The sequence below is a fragment of the Pseudonaja textilis genome, chromosome 5, assembly GCF_049901715.1.
Source record: "Pseudonaja textilis isolate UNSWEBS1 chromosome 5, rPseTex1.2, whole genome shotgun sequence".
Taxonomy (NCBI): Eukaryota; Metazoa; Chordata; class Lepidosauria; order Squamata; family Elapidae; genus Pseudonaja; species Pseudonaja textilis.
In genome coordinates, this window is record NC_141994.1 from 45,084,665 (window position 1) to 45,107,050 (window position 22,386).

A 22,386-nucleotide genomic window follows, 5' to 3' on the forward strand; every position below is an offset into this window, starting at 1 on the left:
GGCCATGAAGCAGCCATGAAGAAGTTTCTTTTTTCTTTCTTTCTTTTTTTGTGGACAATTTTTTTTCTGCACTTTTAAAGTATTTTCCTTGTTTTATGTATTTTTGTGTTTGGCTTTATAGCTATTTTATCTGTTTAATATAATCCTTAATAAATTATTGAAAAATATGTGTATATAAATTAAAAATAACAGCATAATCTTGTTTTATTAGTACATGTGTAAAATTAACATATTATATGATGAAAAGTTCACACAACCTTTTTAGTGTCTAATTGCATAGCTGCAGAGAGCAAAAAAGGAAAGCATTTAGATTTTTAGAAGATACATTTATATCTTTATATGAATATATATATTCAAATGGTTTTTGGAAACAGATATGAATGGTTCAATTTCAGTTATTTGTTTCATTGATTTCAGGGACATGTTTTTCAGTTAGATGTGTATTTCAATTTTATTAAAGACAATGGAAAATACCACCATGTGGTAACTTGCACTTTAGCTATTTTTAAATAACTAGTCTTTAGTAAGCAGAACTTGCAATCTAAATTCTTCCATTAAGGGTAATTTCATCTAGGCCTGGATAGTACCATGAAAAAAGTCAGTCAAACAAATATTTTAAACGTTTGCTGATCTTCACTTAAGACGTGCTAATAAGTGAGGGTGTGAATTGAAAATAGAATTCACTAAATCAATGCAAATATATTCAAGATTTGTTTTGCATAGATAACTATATAAATTGCTCAAAAAAATAAAAGGAACACAAAAATAAGACATCCTAGATCTGAATGATCTGAAATATTCTTACTAAATACTTTGTTCGTTACATAGTTGAATGCACTGACAACAAAATCACACAAAAATTATCAATGGAAATCAAATTTAGCAACCCATGGAAGTCTGGATTTGGAGTTACACTCAAAATTAAAGTGGAAAAAAACACTACAAGCTGATCCAACTTTGATGTAATGTCCTTAAAACAAGTCAAAATGAGGCTCAGTAGTGTGTGTGGCCTCCATGTGCCTGTATGACCTCCCTACAACGCCTGGGCATGCTCTTGATGAGGTGGCAGATGGTCTCCTGAGGGATGTCCTCCCACACCTGGACTAAAACATCCCCCAACTCCTGGACAGTCTGTGGTGCAACGTGGCGTTGGTGGATGGAGTGAGACATAATGTCCCAGATGTGCTCAGTTGGATTCAGGTCTGGGGAACAGGCGGGCCAGTCCATAGCATCAATGCCTCCGTCTTGCAGGAACTGCTGACATACTCCAGCCACATGAGGTCTAGCGTTGTCTTGCATTAGGAGGAACACAGGGCCAACCGCACCAGCATATGGTCTCACAAGGGGTTGGAGGATCTCATCTCGGTACCTAATGGCAGTCAGGCTACCTCTGGCGAGCACATGGAGGGCTCTGCGCCCCCCCTAAAGGAATGCCACCCCACACCATTACTGACCCACTGTCAAATCAGTCATGCTAGAGGATGTTGCAGACAGCAAAACGTTTTCCATGGCGTCTCCAGACCCTGTCACATCTGTCACATGTGTTCAGTGTGAACCTGCTTTCATCTGTGAAGAGCACAGGGCACCAGTGGCGTATTTGCCAATCTTGGTATTCTCTGGCAAATGCCAAACATCCTGCATGGTGTTGGGCTGAAAGCACAACCCCCACCTGTGGACGTCAGGCCCTCATACCACCCTCATGGAGTCTATTTCTGACAGTTTGAGCAGCCACATGCACATTTGTGGCCCACTGGAGGTCATTTTGCAGGGCTCTGGCAGTGCTCCTCCTGTCCCTCCTTGCACAAAGGTGGAGGTAGCGGTCCTGATGCTGGGTTGTTGCACTCCTACGGCCTCCTCCATGTCTCCTGATGTACTGGCCTGTCTCCTGGTAGCACCTCCATGCTCTGGACACTATGCTGACAGACACAGCAAACCTTGCCACAGCTCGCATTAATTTGCCATCCTGGATGAGCTGCACTACCTGAGCCACTTGTGTGGGTTGTAGACTCCGTCTCATGCTACCACTAGAGTGACAGCACCACCAGCATTCAAAAGTGACCAAACCATCAGCCAGAAAGCATAGGAACTGAGAAGTGGTCTGTGGTCACCACTTGAAGAACCACTCCTTTATTGGGGATGTCTTGCTAACTGCCTCTGCTTTCCACCTGTTGTCTATTCCATTTGCACAACAGCATGTGAAATTGATTGTCAATCAGTGTTGCTACCTAAGTGGACAGTTTGATTTCACAGAAGTGTGATTGACTTGGAGTTACATTGTGTTGTTTAAGTGTTCCCTTTATTTTTTTTTGAGCAGTGTATAATCACTAAATAAAAGTGCAAATTAATTTTATTTCATTTTTTCATAAAAGTTAATATGAAACACATTTTAGTGATAACATTTAAAATGAAATTTAATCTTAATTAGCTACTTTTTCATTTATATTTTTACAGGTCATCCATCGTTTTCTAGAAGAGAAATTTAGTGCCATCGAATGTGCTTTGTTTGATAAAACTCTAGAAAATTTGAAAAGTAGAGTAGATAAAATTGAATGCAATAAGAGACACAAAACCATCATTACAGAATTACAGGTATCTATGCTTATATGACTGAGATTTAATAGAGTTATTTTTCTTCCAATATTAAAATGCAAGACTCCTGTTAATTAAAGAATATTTTCCTCAGAGAAATATCCCCATTTGTATTTGCAGGGTTTTTGTTCCTTGTTTCAAAATTAAACCTACTGTTCATTTTATGCTAGCTGATTGCATAAGAAAAAATAATATCACATCCACTATTTACTTTGTTAATATAAAACTAGAATAGCTGAATAGATTCAAGGACATTTTTCAGTTAACCCTCTTTCATTCAGCTCTCAAATGTGATTTGGATGATAGCTTAGCTATTCAGAAGAGATACAGGGGGATAGCTGGAAGGCTCCTTTTCTATTCAACAAGTAGAAACCTCTCATTCAAATGCCTTGCACTAAATGGTTTGTGAAGAACAATGTATTACAAGAAACACTTTACTATTTAGACAGAAAAGAATATGGCACGTAAACATGCAATCTACAGGGAAAACTGTAAAAAGAAAGGAGAAAAGTTTGCAAAATCAGCCAGGATTTTGATTGGAAAAGGTATTTTTGGAGATAATATTAAGACTATTGATAGATTTGCAAGATATTACATGGATAATATTGGTTATACTTTTCTGACTCATATTCATTCTGATAGTTCTAATTTGGTGGCATCAACACTTGCCTGCCCCTTTCCTGATGGATTCAGCTCACTCTGTTGCCAGAAGTTTGGACACCTGCTGCAGCCTCTACTGAGAGTTTGTAGGAAGTCGAGGTTTGCCATTGGCTGTATGCTTTCCCTCTCCCACCATTAATTCTTCTAGTGTAAGACTAGTGGAGCTAATGGTGGGGTGGGTAGGAAGGTTACCATCTAGCGACAGAAGGAAAATAGCTTCATCAGAGTCTGAGAAAAAGATGGTTGCTTTTATTCCAAGTAGTCCAGCCTGTTTTCCTTTCTTACCCTGACATCTTGAGGTCTGGAACTCTTTGAACATATAGTGAGCAATTGGTGATACAGAGTTGGTGCAGAGAAGACCCATGCAGCTATGGGGACCCCAAGAGGTAGGAAGCGGAGCATGAGATATCTCGGTAGGTGGGGGAGGAAGGTCTTGGGTGGCCAGAGGCAGATGGTCTTGTTCCTACATAGTCTTCCCCACTCGAGGCCCTCAGTGAGCACTTAAAACAACCCATCCATTTGATTAATAAATACTTTGGGGAGAGCAGGGGTGGGACTCATTTATTGAATATAATTCACTTAACATTAAGACTAATGGGCAGACTCGATTACGGTTATAACTCGAGGACTACCTGTATTTGTTCATCCAGAGCAAATAGTCTCCTTTTCCATTCAGGTTAATAAAATTGCTGTGCAGGGAATAGTTAGATGGAACAGTGTTATGACTAATGCCTCTCATTGTAGCATGACTTTCTTCTGAAGTAGATAGAAGTAAAACCACATTAAAAAAAACCTTTCTAGTTTTTCTTGATGAAACCAATACTATAAAACTGAACTATATCATTAATTTATTGAGACTATGTTTCATTTTTATTTTCCTTTTGAGGCTAAAATTGCAAGATTGACAAAACGTTTTGGAGCAGCTCGAGAGGACTCAAAGAAAAAACCAGAAGTAAGAACAGAAGTTTTTATTATATTGTTGATTGACTATTAAACTCAAACTGTTATTAGTAACAATGCAATTTTTAGTATACCAGTACCTTATTCATGTGTGATCTTAGCTAAAATACTACAATGGAATGAGGTGCATTCTTTTGTATAATTACAAATGTATGTGTTAACTTGGAGAAGTTAATGGATACACATAAATTTGTGGACTTGTATTTCTAAATTGAAATGAGATAAAAAATCTTTTGGGGTTTCCCAGTTGGAGTAAGATGAATACCCTATGAAGTTTTCATTGAATGTTTAGCTGTAACTGACAGATTAGTGTGTGTGGTCACTTGTTAATATCTACAATATTTAACTAGTACACTATAACTCCTCTTATCTACTGAGTTTTCTAGAGGGAAATTAAAGGATTAAATATTCTACCCTAAAATTTATTCTTGATTAAAATTAAGCTCTGGCTGCAAAATTACTTTCAAACATGTTAGTTTAATTTGATTTTAGTTTTTAAACCATTAAACTAGGCATATCCAACCTGTGGCCTGTGGTCCAAATGCAGCCCTGGACAGCAAGTAATGTGGCCTTATTTACACGTTCATTTATTTATTTGTTTGATTGGTTTGCTACCTGTCTAATTTCAAAGAAATTCTCAGCAGCTTACATCATTAAAAGCAATAAAAAACAAAAAAGATAAAATATTTATAAAACAATAAGAATGGAATTAGAAAGATAAAATTATAGTTCAAAGATGGGAAGAAAGGGAGCAGGACTCCACTTAGAGTCAAACAACCTACTCTCCAAAAAACAATTTGGTTTCAGGGAAAAATTGTCCTGCAATCTTCAACTCCTACACTCCAAAAACATATGGACTACTCTACTTGACCAGGGTAAAGCTATAGACACAATTTACATAGACTTCTACAAAGTCTTTGATTCAATGGTACATGACAAACTACTGTTAAAATTAAACTCTTATCATAAGTGGATTACTGCGTTCCTGTCAAACAGGCAACAAATAGTAAAAATAGGGAGCGCTATATCAAACCCTGCTCCAGTTAACAGTGGTGTCTCCCAAGGCAGCATTCTAGAGGACCCACACTCTTTATACTCTATAAATGACCTTTGCAATCACCTTATTTGCAGATGACGTAAAACTATTCAACACCACCAACAATGCTACTGTCTTTCAAAGCGACCTTGATTATGTGTCTGAATGGTCAAACAATTGGCAACTCCAAATCTTGACCAACAAATGCTCTGTTCTACACATTGGTAAAAAAAATCAGTACACCAAATACAAACTAGATGGATATGACCTCGCTGATGATCCTCACTCTGTCAAGGACCTTGGAGTTCTCATATCAAATGACTTAAGCGCCAAAGCTCTCTGTGACAGCATTGCCAAAAAGGCATTAAAAGTTGTAAATCTAATCTTACAAAGCTTCTCCTCTGGAAATATTGAGTTGCTAACTAGAACATACAAAACTTTTGCCAGATCAATACTCAAATACAGCTTATCAGTCTGGAATCTGCACTATATATTGGACACTAATACAATTACATTTTGTATTTTGCTAGAAGATTATTACATTCCTCTGCTTGCAACATGATACCCTATATCACCAAGCTTGAGATTTGGGGCTTGGACAAACTTGAACTATGCCGCCTACAGTTAAACATAAGCGTAGCACACAAAATTATCTGCTACAATGTCCTACCAGTCAGTGACTACTTCAGCTTCAACCACAACAATACAAGAGCACACAACAGATACAAGCTCAATGTAAACCGCTTCAAACTCAATTGCAGAAAATACAACTTCAGCAACAGAGTGGTCAATGCCTGGAATGCACTACCTGACTCTGTTGTTACATCCTGTAACCCCCACTCCTTTAACCTCAAACTATCCACTATTGACCTCACCCCATTCCTAAGAGGTCTGTAAGGGCATGCATAAGTGCACCATCATGCCTACCGTCCCGGTCCTATTGTCCCCATTTATTCATACCTATTTCCTATATTCTTACTCATGTTTATACTTATACCTATTATCTTGTAAGCGATTGACAAATCAAATCAAATAAATAAATAGATAAATAAATAGGATGCACAGGGGGGAGGTGGGATTGCCTCTTAATTCATCAATCACCTCCAATGTTATGCTCCCATGTTGGGGCCCCAAGCCATCTGATAGAGCCAGGTCTTCAGATCCTTACAGAAGGTCAGGAGGATGAGAGCCAATGTCACCTTAGGGGTATAATGTTCCAAAAAGCAGGAGCCACAACAGAGAAAGTCCTTTTCCTGAAGCTTGCCAACTGAAATTGCTTGACTGTCGGGGTCTGCAGCATGCCAGAGTGGGTGGATGGACCAGTCCACGTGTGTGTGTGTGTGTGTGTGTGTGTGTGTGTATATCTTTCAGAATTAATTGTACTACAAAGTTATTTGAAGAAAGCAGAGCATTCATAATTCTAACATCGTCATATTTAGGAGCTAGGGAAAATTATTTCTAAAAATATGTTTAAATGTCTTAACTTTAAAATAAGAATGGAAACTCTAAACACCTTACCTTGATACTCCCTGATAGATCTTTACTATTGCTACATTAATACATTATCAAGCAGCAGAATTGTTTTGATAGTTTAGATATATCACTTCATTTGGTATGTCAGAGGCTTCAAGGGAGAAAATATGTTTATATTGTATCATGAAATATAATACAGTATTTATTAAGCAGAACTTGAGATTTTCTGAAAAAGAATTGTCCCTAAAATAAAATGATCATTTATGAAGTACAGAATTTAAGTTGCAAATCTCACATTGGTTTATGTCACTTTGCAGACTCTACAAAACACACCACATTCCCCAGGAAAAGCAGTGAGTGATACAGGCAGTGTCAATAGCGTGACATTTCGGTAAGCTGTAACTCCCTAGTTATTATACTTTTTTCCTTTGGAAACTTCATCAGAAAGATAACTTATGCAGAAAAGTACAATATATTTTGATGGCAACTATATTTCACATTTTATTTATAAATGTGGCCTTTTTTTCTGTTACCCCAATATATGTTAATCCATTCTAGTGGTGAAAAGGATGACTAGGTATGGGGAATTCTAAGGGCAAAAGTGAGCAGCCTGTAGTTTTCAACTGCTGTATGCCTTAGTTGTTGAGAAATAACGTTAGCATCACACAAAATATGAAGGCCAGAGTTTGCTTGTTTTAAACTTAGAAATATGTTGATTTTTTTAGATTTTTTGTTAAGGCTTTGTATTGCATATACAGTAGGTATGCAGAATTCAATGATATTATGAATGATTTAGAAAAATTGAGTAATACTTAATTATTTAAATACAAAAATAATTTTATTTTGGACTTCCTGCTATACTTCCTCTACTTGATATAGCTAACATAAATCTTTTTTCTATAGAAATGCTGGCACAGTAAGGCAAATGTTGGAGTCCAAGAGAAATGTGGGAGACACTTCATCGACTACTTTTCAGTCCCCTGTGAATGCAGGTAAAACCTCTCTCAATTATGTGTATTATTACTTTTATGGCACATTTCTTAAAATCAAATAAGTAGAAACTGATTTGATATAATTCAGCCAAACAGAAGTGATTTAGATGAAAATAACAGGTGCTGTCTTGTTTAAACCCAATGGTAGCCTGAGTCTTAAAATGAATTATGTAGAGTCCTGTCCTTAAACTTAGTATACAATTTTATCCTTGCACTTTCATAGAACCAGTTTGAACACCATATAAAATAAGCCAGGCTGCAGCACTGTATGCTACCCGAATTCCACATCAGCTCTAAAACTAGAATAAATCAAACACAAGTTTAACAAAGATGTTTTGTTTAGAAAAAGAAGGCTGTATTTAAAAGAAAAGCATGCTTCCATATGTAGTTTTTCAGAAGTGTATAACTTTGGGGGGGGGGGAAGTTCCTAATGATCACAGTTGGCCGTTGAATTGCATGTTGGCCGTTGAATTGCATTTCAGCAAGTAGGAAGGACTAGGGTAAAATGACTGGATAGTAATGTAGATTTAAGCTTTTATGATATTTCCATTTACCTAATAATAGCTATAAAATAAATATTATAATTTGATGCTAACTTTGGGAGATATGCCCCTTCGGTGGGGCATCATGAGCTCTTGAGGATTTAAGTTGACATTTACTAATTGATATTTTCTACCTATAAAGTAATAGCTTCTCTTTACAAATCAATCATTGATTTATAATAATAAACTGATAGATTACTATTGATGTCCTTGATCTCATGATTAATCAGTATGAACATGTTACTAATGTTGCTGCTGTAGGTCAAGATAAAAACAGTAATTATAGTTTTTTCATGTTAAATGCAGTATTTAGTGGGGTAGATCCTGAACTCCTTAACTTTTTCAAACTTTGGTCAGACAAAATCATTCTCTGACATAATTAATCCTCAGACAATTTGAAACACAAATTAGAATTGAATAAGGCCTAGAAATTAATTAATAGACAACGCTCATGCTTTAAATAGATGACAAAAGATAGTTTTGTATTGTTTGTCTTGATATATAAGGAAAACACAATGGCAGTGAGAAAGAAACTTACGTACATATTCTTACATTTTAATTCTTTACCATAATCATCTGGGATAAAAAAAAATTAGATAGGCTGATAGTGGATGATTATTGAAATCCAATGAAATAGTTCTGCTATTTTTCTATTAATGTATTCTGCCTGATATGGACCAGATAATAGTTTATGAAAGCCAAATGAGTACCATGCAAAGCTTGAGAATTTCAACAGCTAAATATTGGCAGTCTACCTTAACTGAAGTTTCTACATTATTTGGTATTCGGACAAAAACTTGCATTATAAAAGTATTTCTGATTCAACTTTTTGTTGAGAAAGAGCTTTCATGGCAAATTAAAATTTCAAAGCAAGTTTAGAAATTGAAAAATCTTTTATTTCCACAGATGCACTGAATTAGGTTTGTACATAATGGTGGCTAAGATATTTTATGTTTCCCATTGGAAATTAGATTCAATTCTTTCAAAAAGTTCCTTCAAAAAGACTGGCAAACTATGCTCTGGAATGAAAAATAAGCTCATATTTTAAAAAATTTACTTACTAACTTCAAAACCATTAATGATTTATAATTCTGCACATAGACAACTGAAGTTTGGTTTGTCTTAAAATGTTGAAACAGCAAATTCTGATTGATAATAAAAGGATTGTTTAAGCTAGGAATTCTTGTCATTTTTTATTATTTTGACATACTATTTGTAATTTTTTACTTGATTTGTTCTAGAGTTTCAAATTGATTTTACTTGTTTGAATGTATTGTTTTTATTTATTATCAATAAGTAAAATAATACAGGGACATTTTTATCTTATTCATCTAATTTCTATACTCCTCATTTTGCTTATGTGTCTCTCCATGATTCTGCATGGTAATTTTTCTTAACATCCTGCAAATTCCACAGGACAACAAAATTTTTGCTTCCTGGACATATTTGGGTGTATCTTTATATACTGTATTGTTGGTTGTGTCAGCTGGTGCTCCATTCAAAATCCAAGAAGGAAATACTTAGACTCCATTAATCAGAGAAAAGATATCTTTTACTGGAAATCAAGTGGTAGCAACAAAAGAATTTTGAATCTGAGAAAATGGGCGCGTAAATCACATATACAAAGTAATGGCAACGTTCCCACCCCCAATAGTTCAATTGGCTCATCCAATTAAAAGTTGTGTATATCATCATATGGGCATCTCCAGGTGGTGATGAGGCTTCTGTCCGTTGACCTTGACATTTTTGATAAAGAGTTGCAGCTGCACATAGCATAGGTTAGAAGCCTAAGCAAGAATCTACCCCGTCCCCCCAGCTTATACAGTTCTGGTTTGTAAACACCTCCAGCTCACTTCCCATAACCATCTCCCCCCTCCTCCCCGCATTACTTATGACAGCCGAAAGATGCAAAGCAACTTTTATGAAAGTGATATCAAAGAAGGTGATATTTTTGTTATTTCAGACATATGTCTTCAAGAATAACTGAGAGCAAGTTTAAGGAAGACATTTTGCTTGGTTCACAGATCAGAATCATCACAATGACAAACAGTTCAAAGATCTGTTAGTGGGGCCTGAGAAAATCACATGAAAAGCATTTAAGGGTGTTATTTATAATTTTCTTGGCAGCTACCAGCCCACTGGTTGTCGACCAGTATTACAGTGCAACATGCCACTGAAGATTCATTTCCAGTATTCACATTGAGATTTCTTTCCTAAAAATCTAGGTACAGTGAGTGACAAATATGTTGAAAAGTTCCCCAGGATATTCCCACAATTGAAAATGGTATAAAGTAACTGGAATCCAATCCTGGCAGATTATTGTTAGATACTGCAGCAAAATGCATCAGACACTGAGTACAAATGGAAGTCAACAGCAAAATACTTTTAGCCCTGTTGAACTCATGTTGGAAATATTATGCAATTAAATATATTATATCATTAAAAGTTAATTTCATATTTCTGAAGATTCCTATATGTTACAGTTATTCTGAAAATCTATTTATGTTCAGTTTGACGGGATCTGTCAGAATCAGAAAAAAAAAATCAGGAAGTAAAACTTTTGGGAAAAAAATATTGTCCAGTGGCCTTTTCAGTTTGCAAATCTAATATTTATTCATAAGTATCTTTAAAACTAAATTAAAAATAAATTTTCATTAAATACCTTTTGCTTTCTTTGCCACCTTTTTACAATATGTCAAGCCTGAAATAAATAAGTTTTCAACAATACTTCCCGAAAGTGTCTTTTTATTATAATAATGGTTTATGGGTTTTTTTATTTTGATGATATCAAATAGTAATAAAACCTGTGCCTTTATGTGAATAAAAATATAATAAAGTTGTTGACTGCCATGATGAAATTGTAATTTAAATTCATTTTGCTTTATTATGAAATAGTTAACTTGAGACAAAATTTTCAGGTTTTTTTTTCTTTCTCTTTATAGTGCCTGCTGCTTCTCTTACTACTCCACAGACACCAGTCAGTGGACATTCGAAGCCCCAAATACCAGTTACTTCTGCATCCCTCACATCTGGCTCTTTGACAACACCTGTTCTTCCCACAGCTAACACTGCAACAGTAGTTGGTACCAGCCAGGGGGCTGGTGGGAATACACAGCCAATGTCTGTTTCACTTCAGTCTTTGCCAGTAATCCTGCATGTACCTGTTGCAATGTCCTCTCAGCCTCAGCTCCTGCAAGGTCACACAGGAACCTTGGTTACTAATCAGCAGTCTGGCAGTGTTGAATTTATACCTGTCCAAAGCCAATCAAATGTTGGCAATCTAACCAAAACTCCTTTGTCTCTATCATCAACTAATTCAGCAAAACCAAACAATAACCCTTCAGTATCCAGTTCAAGCATTCAAAGGAACTCTCCAGCTAGTGTTGGCTGCTCAATAGGGACAACCCTTGCAGTGCAAGCTGTTACAACAGCACATCCTGTTGCACAAGCCGCAAGGACTACTTTGGCTACTGTGAGTACTTCAGGAATTTATACTCCTCCCGTCAATAGAAACTCCATACAGATGAAGATTCCTATATCAGCCTTCAATAATTCAGCTGCTTCTGAAATGAATACTACACCAAGAATTGGTGAGTTTTTGTTTATTTATTTATTTACATATCACATTTAGAAACTGCCCAGCTTCCTCTTCAAATGACTGTTAAGTTTTGCACAAATACACATTTATTTCAAATATCTATACTGCCCATCTTCCCCACAGAGGAATTACAATAAAAAGTGAAAAATATAAAAATACACTGCTCAAAAAAATAAAGGGAACACAAAAATAAGACATTCTAGATCTGAATGAATGAACTATTCTTATTAAATACTTTGTTCATTACATAGCTGAATGTGCTGACAACAAAATCACAAAACTTATCAATGGAAATCAAATTTAGCAACCCATGGAGGTCTGGATTTGGAGTTATACTCAAAATTAAAGTGGAAAAAAACACTACAGGCTGATCCAACTTTGATGTAATGTCCTTAAAACAAATCAAAATAAGGCTCAGTAGTGTGTGTGGCCTCCATGTGCCTGTATGACCTCCCTACAACTGCCTGGGCATGCTCTTGATGAGGTGACGGATGGTCTCCTGAGGGATGTCCTCCCACACCTGGACTAAAGCATCCCCCAACTCCTGGACAGTCTGGTGCAACTTGGCATTGGTGGATGGAGCAAGACATGATGTCCCAGATGTGCTCAATTGGATTCAAGTCCGGGGAACGGACAGCCCAGTCCATAGCATCAATACACACTCCAGCCACATGAGGTCTAGCATTGTCGTGCATTAGGAGAAACCCAGGGCCAACCTCACCAGCATATGGTCTCACAAGGGCTCTGAGAATCTCATCTCAGTACCTAATGGCAGTCAGGCTACCTCTGGCGAGCACATGGAGGGCTCTGCGGCCCCCTAAAGAAATGCCACCCCACACCATTACTGACCCACTGCCAAACCGGTCATGCTGGAGGATGTTGCTGGCAGCAGAACATTCACGGCGTCTCCAGACCCTGTCATGTCTGTCACATGTGCTCAGTGTGAACCTGCTTTCATCTGTGAAGAGCACAGGGCGCCAGTGGTGAATTTGCCAATCTTAGTGTTCTCTGGCAAATGCCAAACATCCTGCACGGTGTTGGGCTGTAAGCACAACCCCCACCTGTGGACGTCGGGCCCTCATACCACCCTCATGGAGTCTGGCAGTTTCTGACAGTTTGAGCAGGCACATGCACATTTGTGGCCCGCTGGAGGTCATTTTGCAGGGCTCTGGCAATGCTCCTCCTGTCCCTCCTTGCACAAAGGCGGAGGTAGCGGTCCTGATGCTGGGTTGTTGCCCTCCTATAGCTTCCTCCACGTCTCCTGATGTACTGGCCTGTCTCCTGATAGTGCTTCCATGCTCAGGACACTACGCTGACAGACACAGCAAACCTTCTTGCCGCAGCTCGCATTGAAGTGCCATCCTGGATGAGCTGCACTACCTGAGCCACTTGTGTGGGTTGTAGACTCCGTCTCATGCTACCACTAGAGTGACAGCACCACCAGCATTCAGAAGTGACCAAACCATCAGCCAGAAAGCATAGGAACTGAGAAGTGGTCTGTGGTCACTACCTGCAGAACCACTCCTTTATTGGGGATGTCTTGCTAACTGCCTCTGCTTTCCACCTGTTGTCTATTCCATTTGCACAACAGCATGTGAAATTGATTGTCAATCAGTGTTGCTACCTAAGTGGACAGTTTGATTTCACAGAAGTGTGATTGACTTGGAGTTACATTGTGTTTATGTGTTCCCTTTATTTTTTTTGCAGTGTATATATGTATGTATATTAAAGACTTAATTTTTTTAAAAAATTCAAGAGGCAAATTGATTAAAATTAATTAAAAGATGAAGGAAGGGCTTTCAAGGGCTATGGCTCCTCAGGTGAGGGTGCACAGACATGTTTTTTCAGAAGACCAGGCGAGTGCCAACCTGTCTGACCTCCAGGGGAAGAATGTTCCATGGAGTAGGGGCAGTGGCAGAGAAAACTCACCTCCTAGGCCCTTACCAGTCAGAATTCTTTGACAGGTTCTATACCTTCCTTGTCCAACTGGGTGGGACAGTCTGATGTTATGGGACAAAGAAGGTTCCATAGGTAGCCTGGTCCTTTGTTATATAGGGCTTTATAGATAACAGATAATCAGAGTTGGAAGGGACCTTGTAGGTCATCTAGTCCAATCCCCTGCCGAAGCGGGAGACCCTACACCATTTCTGACAAATGGCAGTCCAATCTCTTCTTGATCAAAACCAACACCTTGAATTGAAACCAGAAGCAAACTAGCACTCAGTGCAGTTTGTGGAGCAAAGATCTCACATGCACCTTTCTTTGGGCACCTAAAATTGCCTGTGCAACTGCATTTGTACTACCTGAAACTTCCAGATACTTTTCAAGGATACCCCACCTAGAGCTTATTTCAGTAGTCCAAACGGCAGGGCATGAGTGACTGACTGGAAAGTGTCTGTATCCAGGATAGTGTGTAACTGGCACAAAAAATAATGCTGAATAAAGGCTCTCCTAGCCACATCTGCAACCTATTTTTCAAACGAGCTGTGAGTCCAGGAGCACCCCCAAGTCTGTCTTGGGTGATGTAATCCCATTCAAGACCAAAGATAAACTCCTGAATACAGATGGCCTATCCACAGCCATTCTGCTTTATCAGGGTTCAGTTGAAGTCTATTGTTCTCCATCCATGCCTCCACCGCCTCCAGACACTATGAAAGAATGTCCGTTGCATCATGTATTTAACCTGCAACAGATAAAGTAGATACAAAAAATTCATACATCCCTTTAAAATGCCAGTTTTTTTAGATGTTAAAAAAATCATATCAAAATAAATCACTTCAGAATTTTTTCCACCTTTAATATAATGTATAAACTGTAAAATTCAATTGAAACTGAAACTAAAATCTTTTAGGGGGAAAAAATAAAATATAAAATGTTTTTGCTGCATTTTGCTATTAAAATAGTTACATGTCTTAAAAGTATATTTGTTGGACAATGCAATGAAATTGTTCCTTGATCTCCTTAGAGAATCAGACATCCAGATTGTTACCACCTCCGCCAGCAGCAGCAGATAATATAGCAAATAAGAAAGCTGAAGTGCCATCACAGGTATGATGGTTTGTTTGTTTAATAGAGACTACTTTATTTTCCTTCCATTCAACAAATTGGGTCAGGTGTTGTAATTATTTATTGGTCACATAATTTACTTTTTATTTTAGGATATTAATAAAAAGTAAAAGTTTTTGAACAACAAAACCTGCCAATTCTAGAGCAGTTAGCAGTTCTTTTATTTAAGTGACAGATAATAGTAACAATTACAATAGAACCCCTGATCATGAATGCTTCTGACCACGACTAATTCTGGTTCTGATAAAAAAAATTCACAAAATTTTTGAATCTGGTCACAAACACATATTCTGCTGGCGATCAAACATGACCCCTGACCCAGAAATTCCTGAAGACGAACCATTATTACAAATTATAGTTGTGACCAGAGGTTCTACTGTATAGAGTTGTTCAAATATTACAAAGTGTTTTGTTTCACATTGAACAAAGATCACACATTTCTTTGATTTCCCATTGATGTGTTAGCTAAGGTGGGGTTGGAGGACTCCCAATTGCTCCAGCAACAGCTACATCTGATACAGGGATCATCAGTTGGTAAATTCCGTCCAAAATGCTAGGCTAGCTAGGTGATTCAATATTCGGGTTAACTGGTCCATATGGGACGCTGGTAGATTCAGATATGTGAACAGGAATTGGCAACTTGGATGATGATGTTAGAAATTGTGAAAGATTCTGCAGCTATAGTTGATCCTTCAATTATAGATTAAATGTTAATCTTTATGTAGGTCGGTACAGCTGAAAAATGTAGATCTCTCCTGGCTTGTATTATCATAGTTAATGTGGTTAGATTTTACTTTGTTGCACTTAACAGTGAGAAAGTTCACATGCTTAGAAGGTGCTGCCTACTGGTGTACACAGGAATCAAAGCCTGTGTATGGCTGCGCAAAGCCTGTCCCTGCATTTGAGTTCTATGCCTTTTTCTCTTCTCTTGCCAAGTCAACCAGAAGGCTGTTCCCTTGAAAAGCACCTTTGATGTAATTGTTCTCTAGCAAAGATATTGTTGGTTCCTGCCTCATCAGTTTCCTTCCTTACAGATGATCCTTGTCACTAGCTCAAACATGTCTCAGCACAATAGTACCATATCTTTACAGTAAACAATATGTTGTGCTTAAAAAAAAGTTGGCAATGATTAAATCAGGGTTGTGGTTTGGGTAAATTGTTTTAAATTCTGAGCAAATGCAAACCAGAAATATAACTTACCCCACTAGATAACATCAATGAATGGGTGGATAAGAGATATAGGAAAAAATGATTAGGCCATTTGGAGTCCCCAAAATGAATGGTTTATTGTTTGATTTCTTCTGTAAAAATGACACCTATATTCCAAATACGTGGTTTAAGCAAAAATGTATTCATGTGTACACATACTGAAGAAATGACTCCAAAAAGTTGTTTTGTTTACAATGAAAATTTGTGATTACAAAAGTAATGATGAATGTTGATTAACTAATTTTTGGTATAAAAAGTAAATCTTGGGGGGGAAAGATTTAGAGCAGGGGTGTCAAACTCAGTTGCATTGAGGGCTGCATCAGGGTTGTGTTTGACCTCGGGCTGAAGTGGGCTTGGCCAGGGTGAGCATGGTCAGCTTAAAGTCACTCATGTCGGGTGCCTCCGTAGGCCCGAGTGCTCTGCCAGAGAAAACGGGCTCCCGAGTTCCATTTTTGGCTGCAACGACCTCCTGCAATTCTCTGCCAGCAAAAACAGAGCTCAGGAGGGCCGTTTGGTCCTCCCAAGGGCCATTTTCACTGGCAGAATCACCACATGCCAGTCTTTCACTTTTCAGGGCAGCCCTGTGGACCAGATCTAAGCATCTCACAGGTCGGATCCAGCCCCCAGGTCTTGAGTTTGACATTCCTGATTTAGAGGGAAAAGAAATAAAATTTAGTGAAAGTAGAAAGACTGCAGGAAGAGTGCAAAAGTGTTAAGAATTATGTGTTCTGACCAAGTCTTCGGAGACTGTAATTAAAACAAGTCTTAAAACAATTTTAAAAACAAGTCTTATTTTATTGCAATGCTGGGAATTATTTTCATTCCCAGCCAGTAATGTATCTCAAACAGTCCTTGAGATAAGCACTCACAATTTGTTCCTGTGAAGTGCTGCCAATAACAGAAGTGTCAAATAAACTAGAACAAAAACCAACCGAAGTACAAAGCTTCAAGAATGAATCTCAACCAAACGAACAATTTTGCTTTGTGCAAAGTTTTCATCATCTTTGCCTGTCCTTTATAACTTATGGGAGGGGCAATCACCTCCCAGCTTTACTTCTGAGTCTCCCCTTTTGTTTCAGCTGTTCTCACCTTCTAGTAGCTCTGTGCACACGCGCACTGGGAACAGACTCTCCTGGGTCCTCTGCCTTGCTGCTGCCAGGCACCGGAAGCATCACCCCACTCCCAGATGGTCCTGGCCCCATCTCTGCATCGGACCCAGGACCCTTGTCCAAGTCCTCTCCAGACTCCCATACTGATCCCCTTTCTTCCCCACTGTTCAATTCCGCTGCCATCTGCACAGGCTGTCAGTGAATCACAACATTTATTATGAAGTACCTCAGGTTGATGGAGTGACTATAGTTGGAAATATGAAAAACATGCTTAATGGGAAGATGAAGGGGCTGTGGATGAGGGAAAAAAGAGAATGATTGCTGGAAAAAAATGGCTATAATATAATGTGTGTAAAAGTGTGCTTAACAAGTTGTTACAAGGATTAAAATGTATGTTGCTATTTCAATAGAAAGCAAGGAAAGGTTCAAACAGACAAAGGAATTGTACAGCAATTTTGACTCAAATTATTTTTGAAAATTGAATGAAGAGAGCTAAACGAACAATCCCATTAGAATTAATGGAATGAAAAATAAACATAAAATGACATCATATGAAGCTGAGACAAAGAAGACCTAAATAGTATTTTAGACATTTTTTATGGGAATAATAATAATGATACATTAAAATGTTATGTGTAAAAATGGAGAAAATGTGATTATACAATATTTTGAAGAATGTTAAAATGATTTTTTTTAAAGGCTGCATGTATAGGAAAGATAATTGGAGGAATGTTTAAAATATGGATGTCATTTGCTTATGGAGTAGCCCCTGAAAATTCATGAAGAATCAGGATGGCCTACATATCCATCCTAATTCTACAAAAAGTCATCAATAAGTACAGCTGATGTTTGTTTACTGGATGTTATAAGAATAGTATATAATAGAAGTAAAGCATGTATGAAAATAAATAGCTTAATTACTGGTTTGCACTAAGCAGGGAAGATGATCAGAATGTCTCCTTGGTTGTTTAATATATCCATGGATAAACACATGAAGGATGCTTTTGATAACATATCAAATATGTTGATTGGAAATATAAATGTTCATGCATGTTCATGTCTTTGACAAAGCATTTCATTTAAAGTAATTACATGCCATTCTGTGATTGCATGCTGTGATGAGCAGTATAGGTCTGAAAATTAATGCATCAAAGACCAAGGTAGTTGTGTTTCACCAGGAAAATAAGTGAATTCTAAATTATACATATATAATAAAAAGAGCAAGTACATTAATTAATGTAACCTAAGGATATGGAGAAATATTAAAGTATGCAAACTCAAGTAGGAAGGTAGTGGGTAACCTATAATCTATTGCAATGGTGTTGAACATATGGCATGCATGCCACAGGTGGCATGCAGTGCCCACTCGGTACGTGCGCTGTCACCTCAGCTCCACCGCACATGTGTATGCCTCTCACCAGCCAGCTGGGCTTCAGGTCTCTGCCACACATTTTGGGCATGTGCGCATGCGCTTTGGGCACTTGGTGCCAAAAAGGTTCGCCATCACTGATTTATTGTGAGGAAGGAATATAAAAGAAGGAAGAGTGCTTGTAAAAAGTATTCTTTCTCACTTTTTTTATATGGTTGTAAGGATTGGGTATGTCAGAAGAAATGTAGATATAAATTAAATGTAGTGGAGTACTGAGTAATTTAAGAAACTTGTATGGAAAAGCTACAGAAGAGTTATCACGGGCAGTGAATAAATGTGGATTGAATATAAAAATAGCCAATTCAATAGGATTTTGTCACAGAGTAATGAATGAAGACCGAATTGCAAAATGATTACATGGAGGAAGATGATACGCATTTGATGGAAGAACTCATGGTTGGGTGTAGTTAATTACAACTCAAAAAAAGTGAACATTTTGAAGAACAAATCAATGCATGAGTAACTCTCTGAATATGTGATAAAAGTAAGGATGCTCTGCAGGGAAACATTAAACTAGTTTTATTTTCTCTTGCCATATATACATATATATTTTTCTTGCTACTTATTGTTTTTCTGCATTTTGCATGATGTTACCCACTTTAGAAAAATAGCATATATGTGTTTGTTTGTGTGTGTATATATACATACAACAGTTGCAGTATTGAATTTGGAATAATTTTGATGGTGGTAGGAGCTATTTAAACTAGATAGTTCTTTAGATTAGCTCACTATATAACAACTGTGTTTAGATTGCTAAGAATGTTTATAAAAACAAATGTGCAGTTTCCTCTAGTTAAAATTATTTTCATTATTATAAGTATGTGTCTGTACTTTTTTTCAAAATGATTATGGGCACTGTAATTGTAGAAAAGTATTTTCATTTTAAATTTTCATGGCAAGTTGCTGTTTTATGTATTAAAGTGTGTAGAATATTTTAGCATTCTTTCTAAAACAACTTCTCACAGTATTATGAATATTTATTACTTTTTCTTGGTCTTTTAATTTTGAACTCACAAACCAAATTGTGTTGTAATTATAACAAACCAGGTACAACATTTTAGAATTTTATGGTCATCCAAAAACATTTAATCCAAACTATTATGGTACAAGAAAAATTAAGGTGGAGTGATCTGGAGTATAAAAATTAAATTGACTATTCTTTTCTATGTTTCTACTGTTTAGAAATATGTGACTATTAATAAGGCTTTTGCAAGGCTTTCTAGTTCTTAAGCATTTCTTTAAAGCATTCTAGTTCTTAATATTGCAGGTGTTCAGTGTTCTTAATCTAGTTTTTAAATTTATTTTATTATGTTACATTAAAATTAGTTAATTAGTTGTATTAGAGTTGGCTCCACTGAAACTAATTGTATATTTCAGTAGAGTAATTAAAATACCTTGGATCTCTGTGGGAATAGTTTATGTCATTTTTAACACTATTAAAAGGAAATTTAAAACCTATTACAAATAATGGGTGTGGGTAATTTTTTGGTTTTTTTGCTTGCTTTTTTCATTTTCCAGACTGGAAAGGTTACAGGAAGTATTGCAGCTGGAGTAATTGATCTCACATTAGATGATGAAGATGATGGTTCTTCTCAAGGTAACTGAAAAGATATAGCTGACCAAAAATACGATTTTGGTAGTGGAAGTAAGAATAAACTATGTTGCAACATATTAATTTCAGAAATTATTAAAATCAAAAATAAACACTTATTAATTAAAATGACTTACTATAAAACATTATTCAAAACTGAGAGTTTTAAAACTTCATAGCGTATCTGATTTCTGCACCCCATGAATGTGTATGCCTTCATAAAATTCTGGTCTTTGCATATATTTGATAAACAGTTTGCATACAGAAGAAATAAATCTACAGAGGATGTTACAGCCATCACTCTTCATGCTGCTCTGACTCATTTGGAACAACAGGGGGGCCTATGTGAAGATGCTTTTTGTAGATTTTAGTTCTGCATTTTACACAATACTTCCACAGAGACTAGTGTCTAAATTTATGGATCTTGGACTTTGTTATTCAATCTGCCTTTGGATTATGGATTTCCTGTCTGGTTGCTCTCAGAGGGTCAGATTAGGTAATCATATCTCTTCAGTCTTTATTCTTAACACTGGTACACCATAGGGTTGCGTGTTGAGTCCTTTACTCTATACTCTTTATGTGCATGACTGCATTCCCACTCACGCTAGTAATACTATTACTAAATTTGCAGATGATACAGCAGTGGTGGGACTCATCTCTGAGAGGGGGAATGAGCCTTCCTATTGAGATGAGATTGACCAGTTGCTTTCGTGATGTGTAGACAATAACTTGATTCTTAACACCAATAAGACCAAGGAGCTTATGATGGACTATAGAAGGAATAGATCATCCAGCCCTTGCTTATCAATGGAGACGGAGTGGAGCAAGTGGCCAGTTTTATATTTCTGGGTGTTATCATAAAAGAGGACATGACCTAGGTTGCTCACATTGTAGCACTGGTCAAAAGGGCCCAGCAGAGATTATACTACCTGAGACTCCTCAGGAAACAACTGAATGAAAAATAGCTGGTGATCTTCTACCGCTGCACCATAGAGAGTATTTTAACTTACTGCAGCTGTGTATGGTTTGCCAATTGCACAGTGGCAGATAGGACAGCACTCCAAAGCGTTAATGTAATTGCCCAGAGGATCATTGGTTGCCCTTTCCCCTCCTTGGAAGAGTTTTATAGCTCCCACTGCCTTAAGAAAGTTCAAAACCTTCTCAAAGATCCATCTCATTCTGGGCACCCTTTTTTTGAACTATTAGTATCTGGCAGACAGTACAAGATAATAAAAACAAGGACAAATAGGCTGAAAAACAGCTTCTATCCCAGGGCAGTAACTACATTGAATTCTACTATATAGTGCAATATTATGCAATATCAGGTTTTCAATTCAATTGTGTAGAATGTGAAGGGTGTATGTTTTATTTTTGTAGTTATAATGCACACTGAAGATGGCATTTAATTTCGTTGTACAAGGTGCAATGACAATAAAGTAAGCTAAACTAAAAAAACACACCCTAAACTAAATTTGTTTGCCCCAGATATTGTCAGTGCTTTAGCTGTCCATTGGAGTTACCTTTGTAAAAAAAAATATATATGATTTTTTTAAAAAATATGGATCAATGTAAGATGTGAATTCCATTTTAATTATTTAGTGTAATTCTGGAAAATGAACTGGACAGATCCATTATTATTTTTTTACTGTTGCAGTATTCTTATATGAGTTTACTCTTGAAAAATGACAGAAGTTGCAGTTAATGCAACATTTACTCGCCAGACTTTTGAGCAGTGTGAGGCATGGGGATGATATAATGCCCCTGCAAAGTCCAGCCACTACTTGCTTACTAGACACAATTTAAGATTCAGATGCTGACTTTTAAAGTACTAAACAGACTTGATTAGCTGCCATTATCTGCCTCTTTGCTATGAATTGGCCAGTAGACAAAAGGAAGGAATAGCAACCCATGATAAGGAAGAGAAGGTAGGGAGCACCTGGCTAAAATGAACAAACTTAAAGAATCCAAGACCAAGTTAAATCCAAGAGTTGTGATGAAGCTTGTGGAAATCTTATCTGTTATCTTTGAAAAATCATGGAGAACAAATATAATACTATAAATATGAAGCATCAACATGTTCATAAATATCTTGTATGAATGCTTAGCAATATTTCGCAAACAGCGCAGGTAAG

At 37.0% G+C, this 22,386-nt stretch overlaps 1 protein-coding gene across 10 annotated transcripts in view; it reads left to right on the plus strand.

Annotated features, from left to right (window-relative positions):
• ATF7IP (activating transcription factor 7 interacting protein) overlaps nt 1-22,386 on the plus strand; it is a 98,090-nt gene that overhangs the window by 62,327 nt on the left and 13,377 nt on the right. For all 10 annotated transcript variants that reach the window (XM_087934697.1, XM_026697441.2, XM_087934698.1 and 7 more), the window contains 7 exons: nt 2,452-2,589; nt 4,136-4,201; nt 7,036-7,109; nt 7,622-7,710; nt 11,195-11,842; nt 14,816-14,898; nt 20,182-20,260. In XM_087934697.1, the coding sequence (XP_087790823.1) occupies nt 2,452-2,589; nt 4,136-4,201; nt 7,036-7,109; nt 7,622-7,710; nt 11,195-11,842; nt 14,816-14,898; nt 20,182-20,260 (1,177 nt within the window). The remainder of the gene's footprint in view (nt 1-2,451; nt 2,590-4,135; nt 4,202-7,035; nt 7,110-7,621; nt 7,711-11,194; nt 11,843-14,815; nt 14,899-20,181; nt 20,261-22,386) is intronic.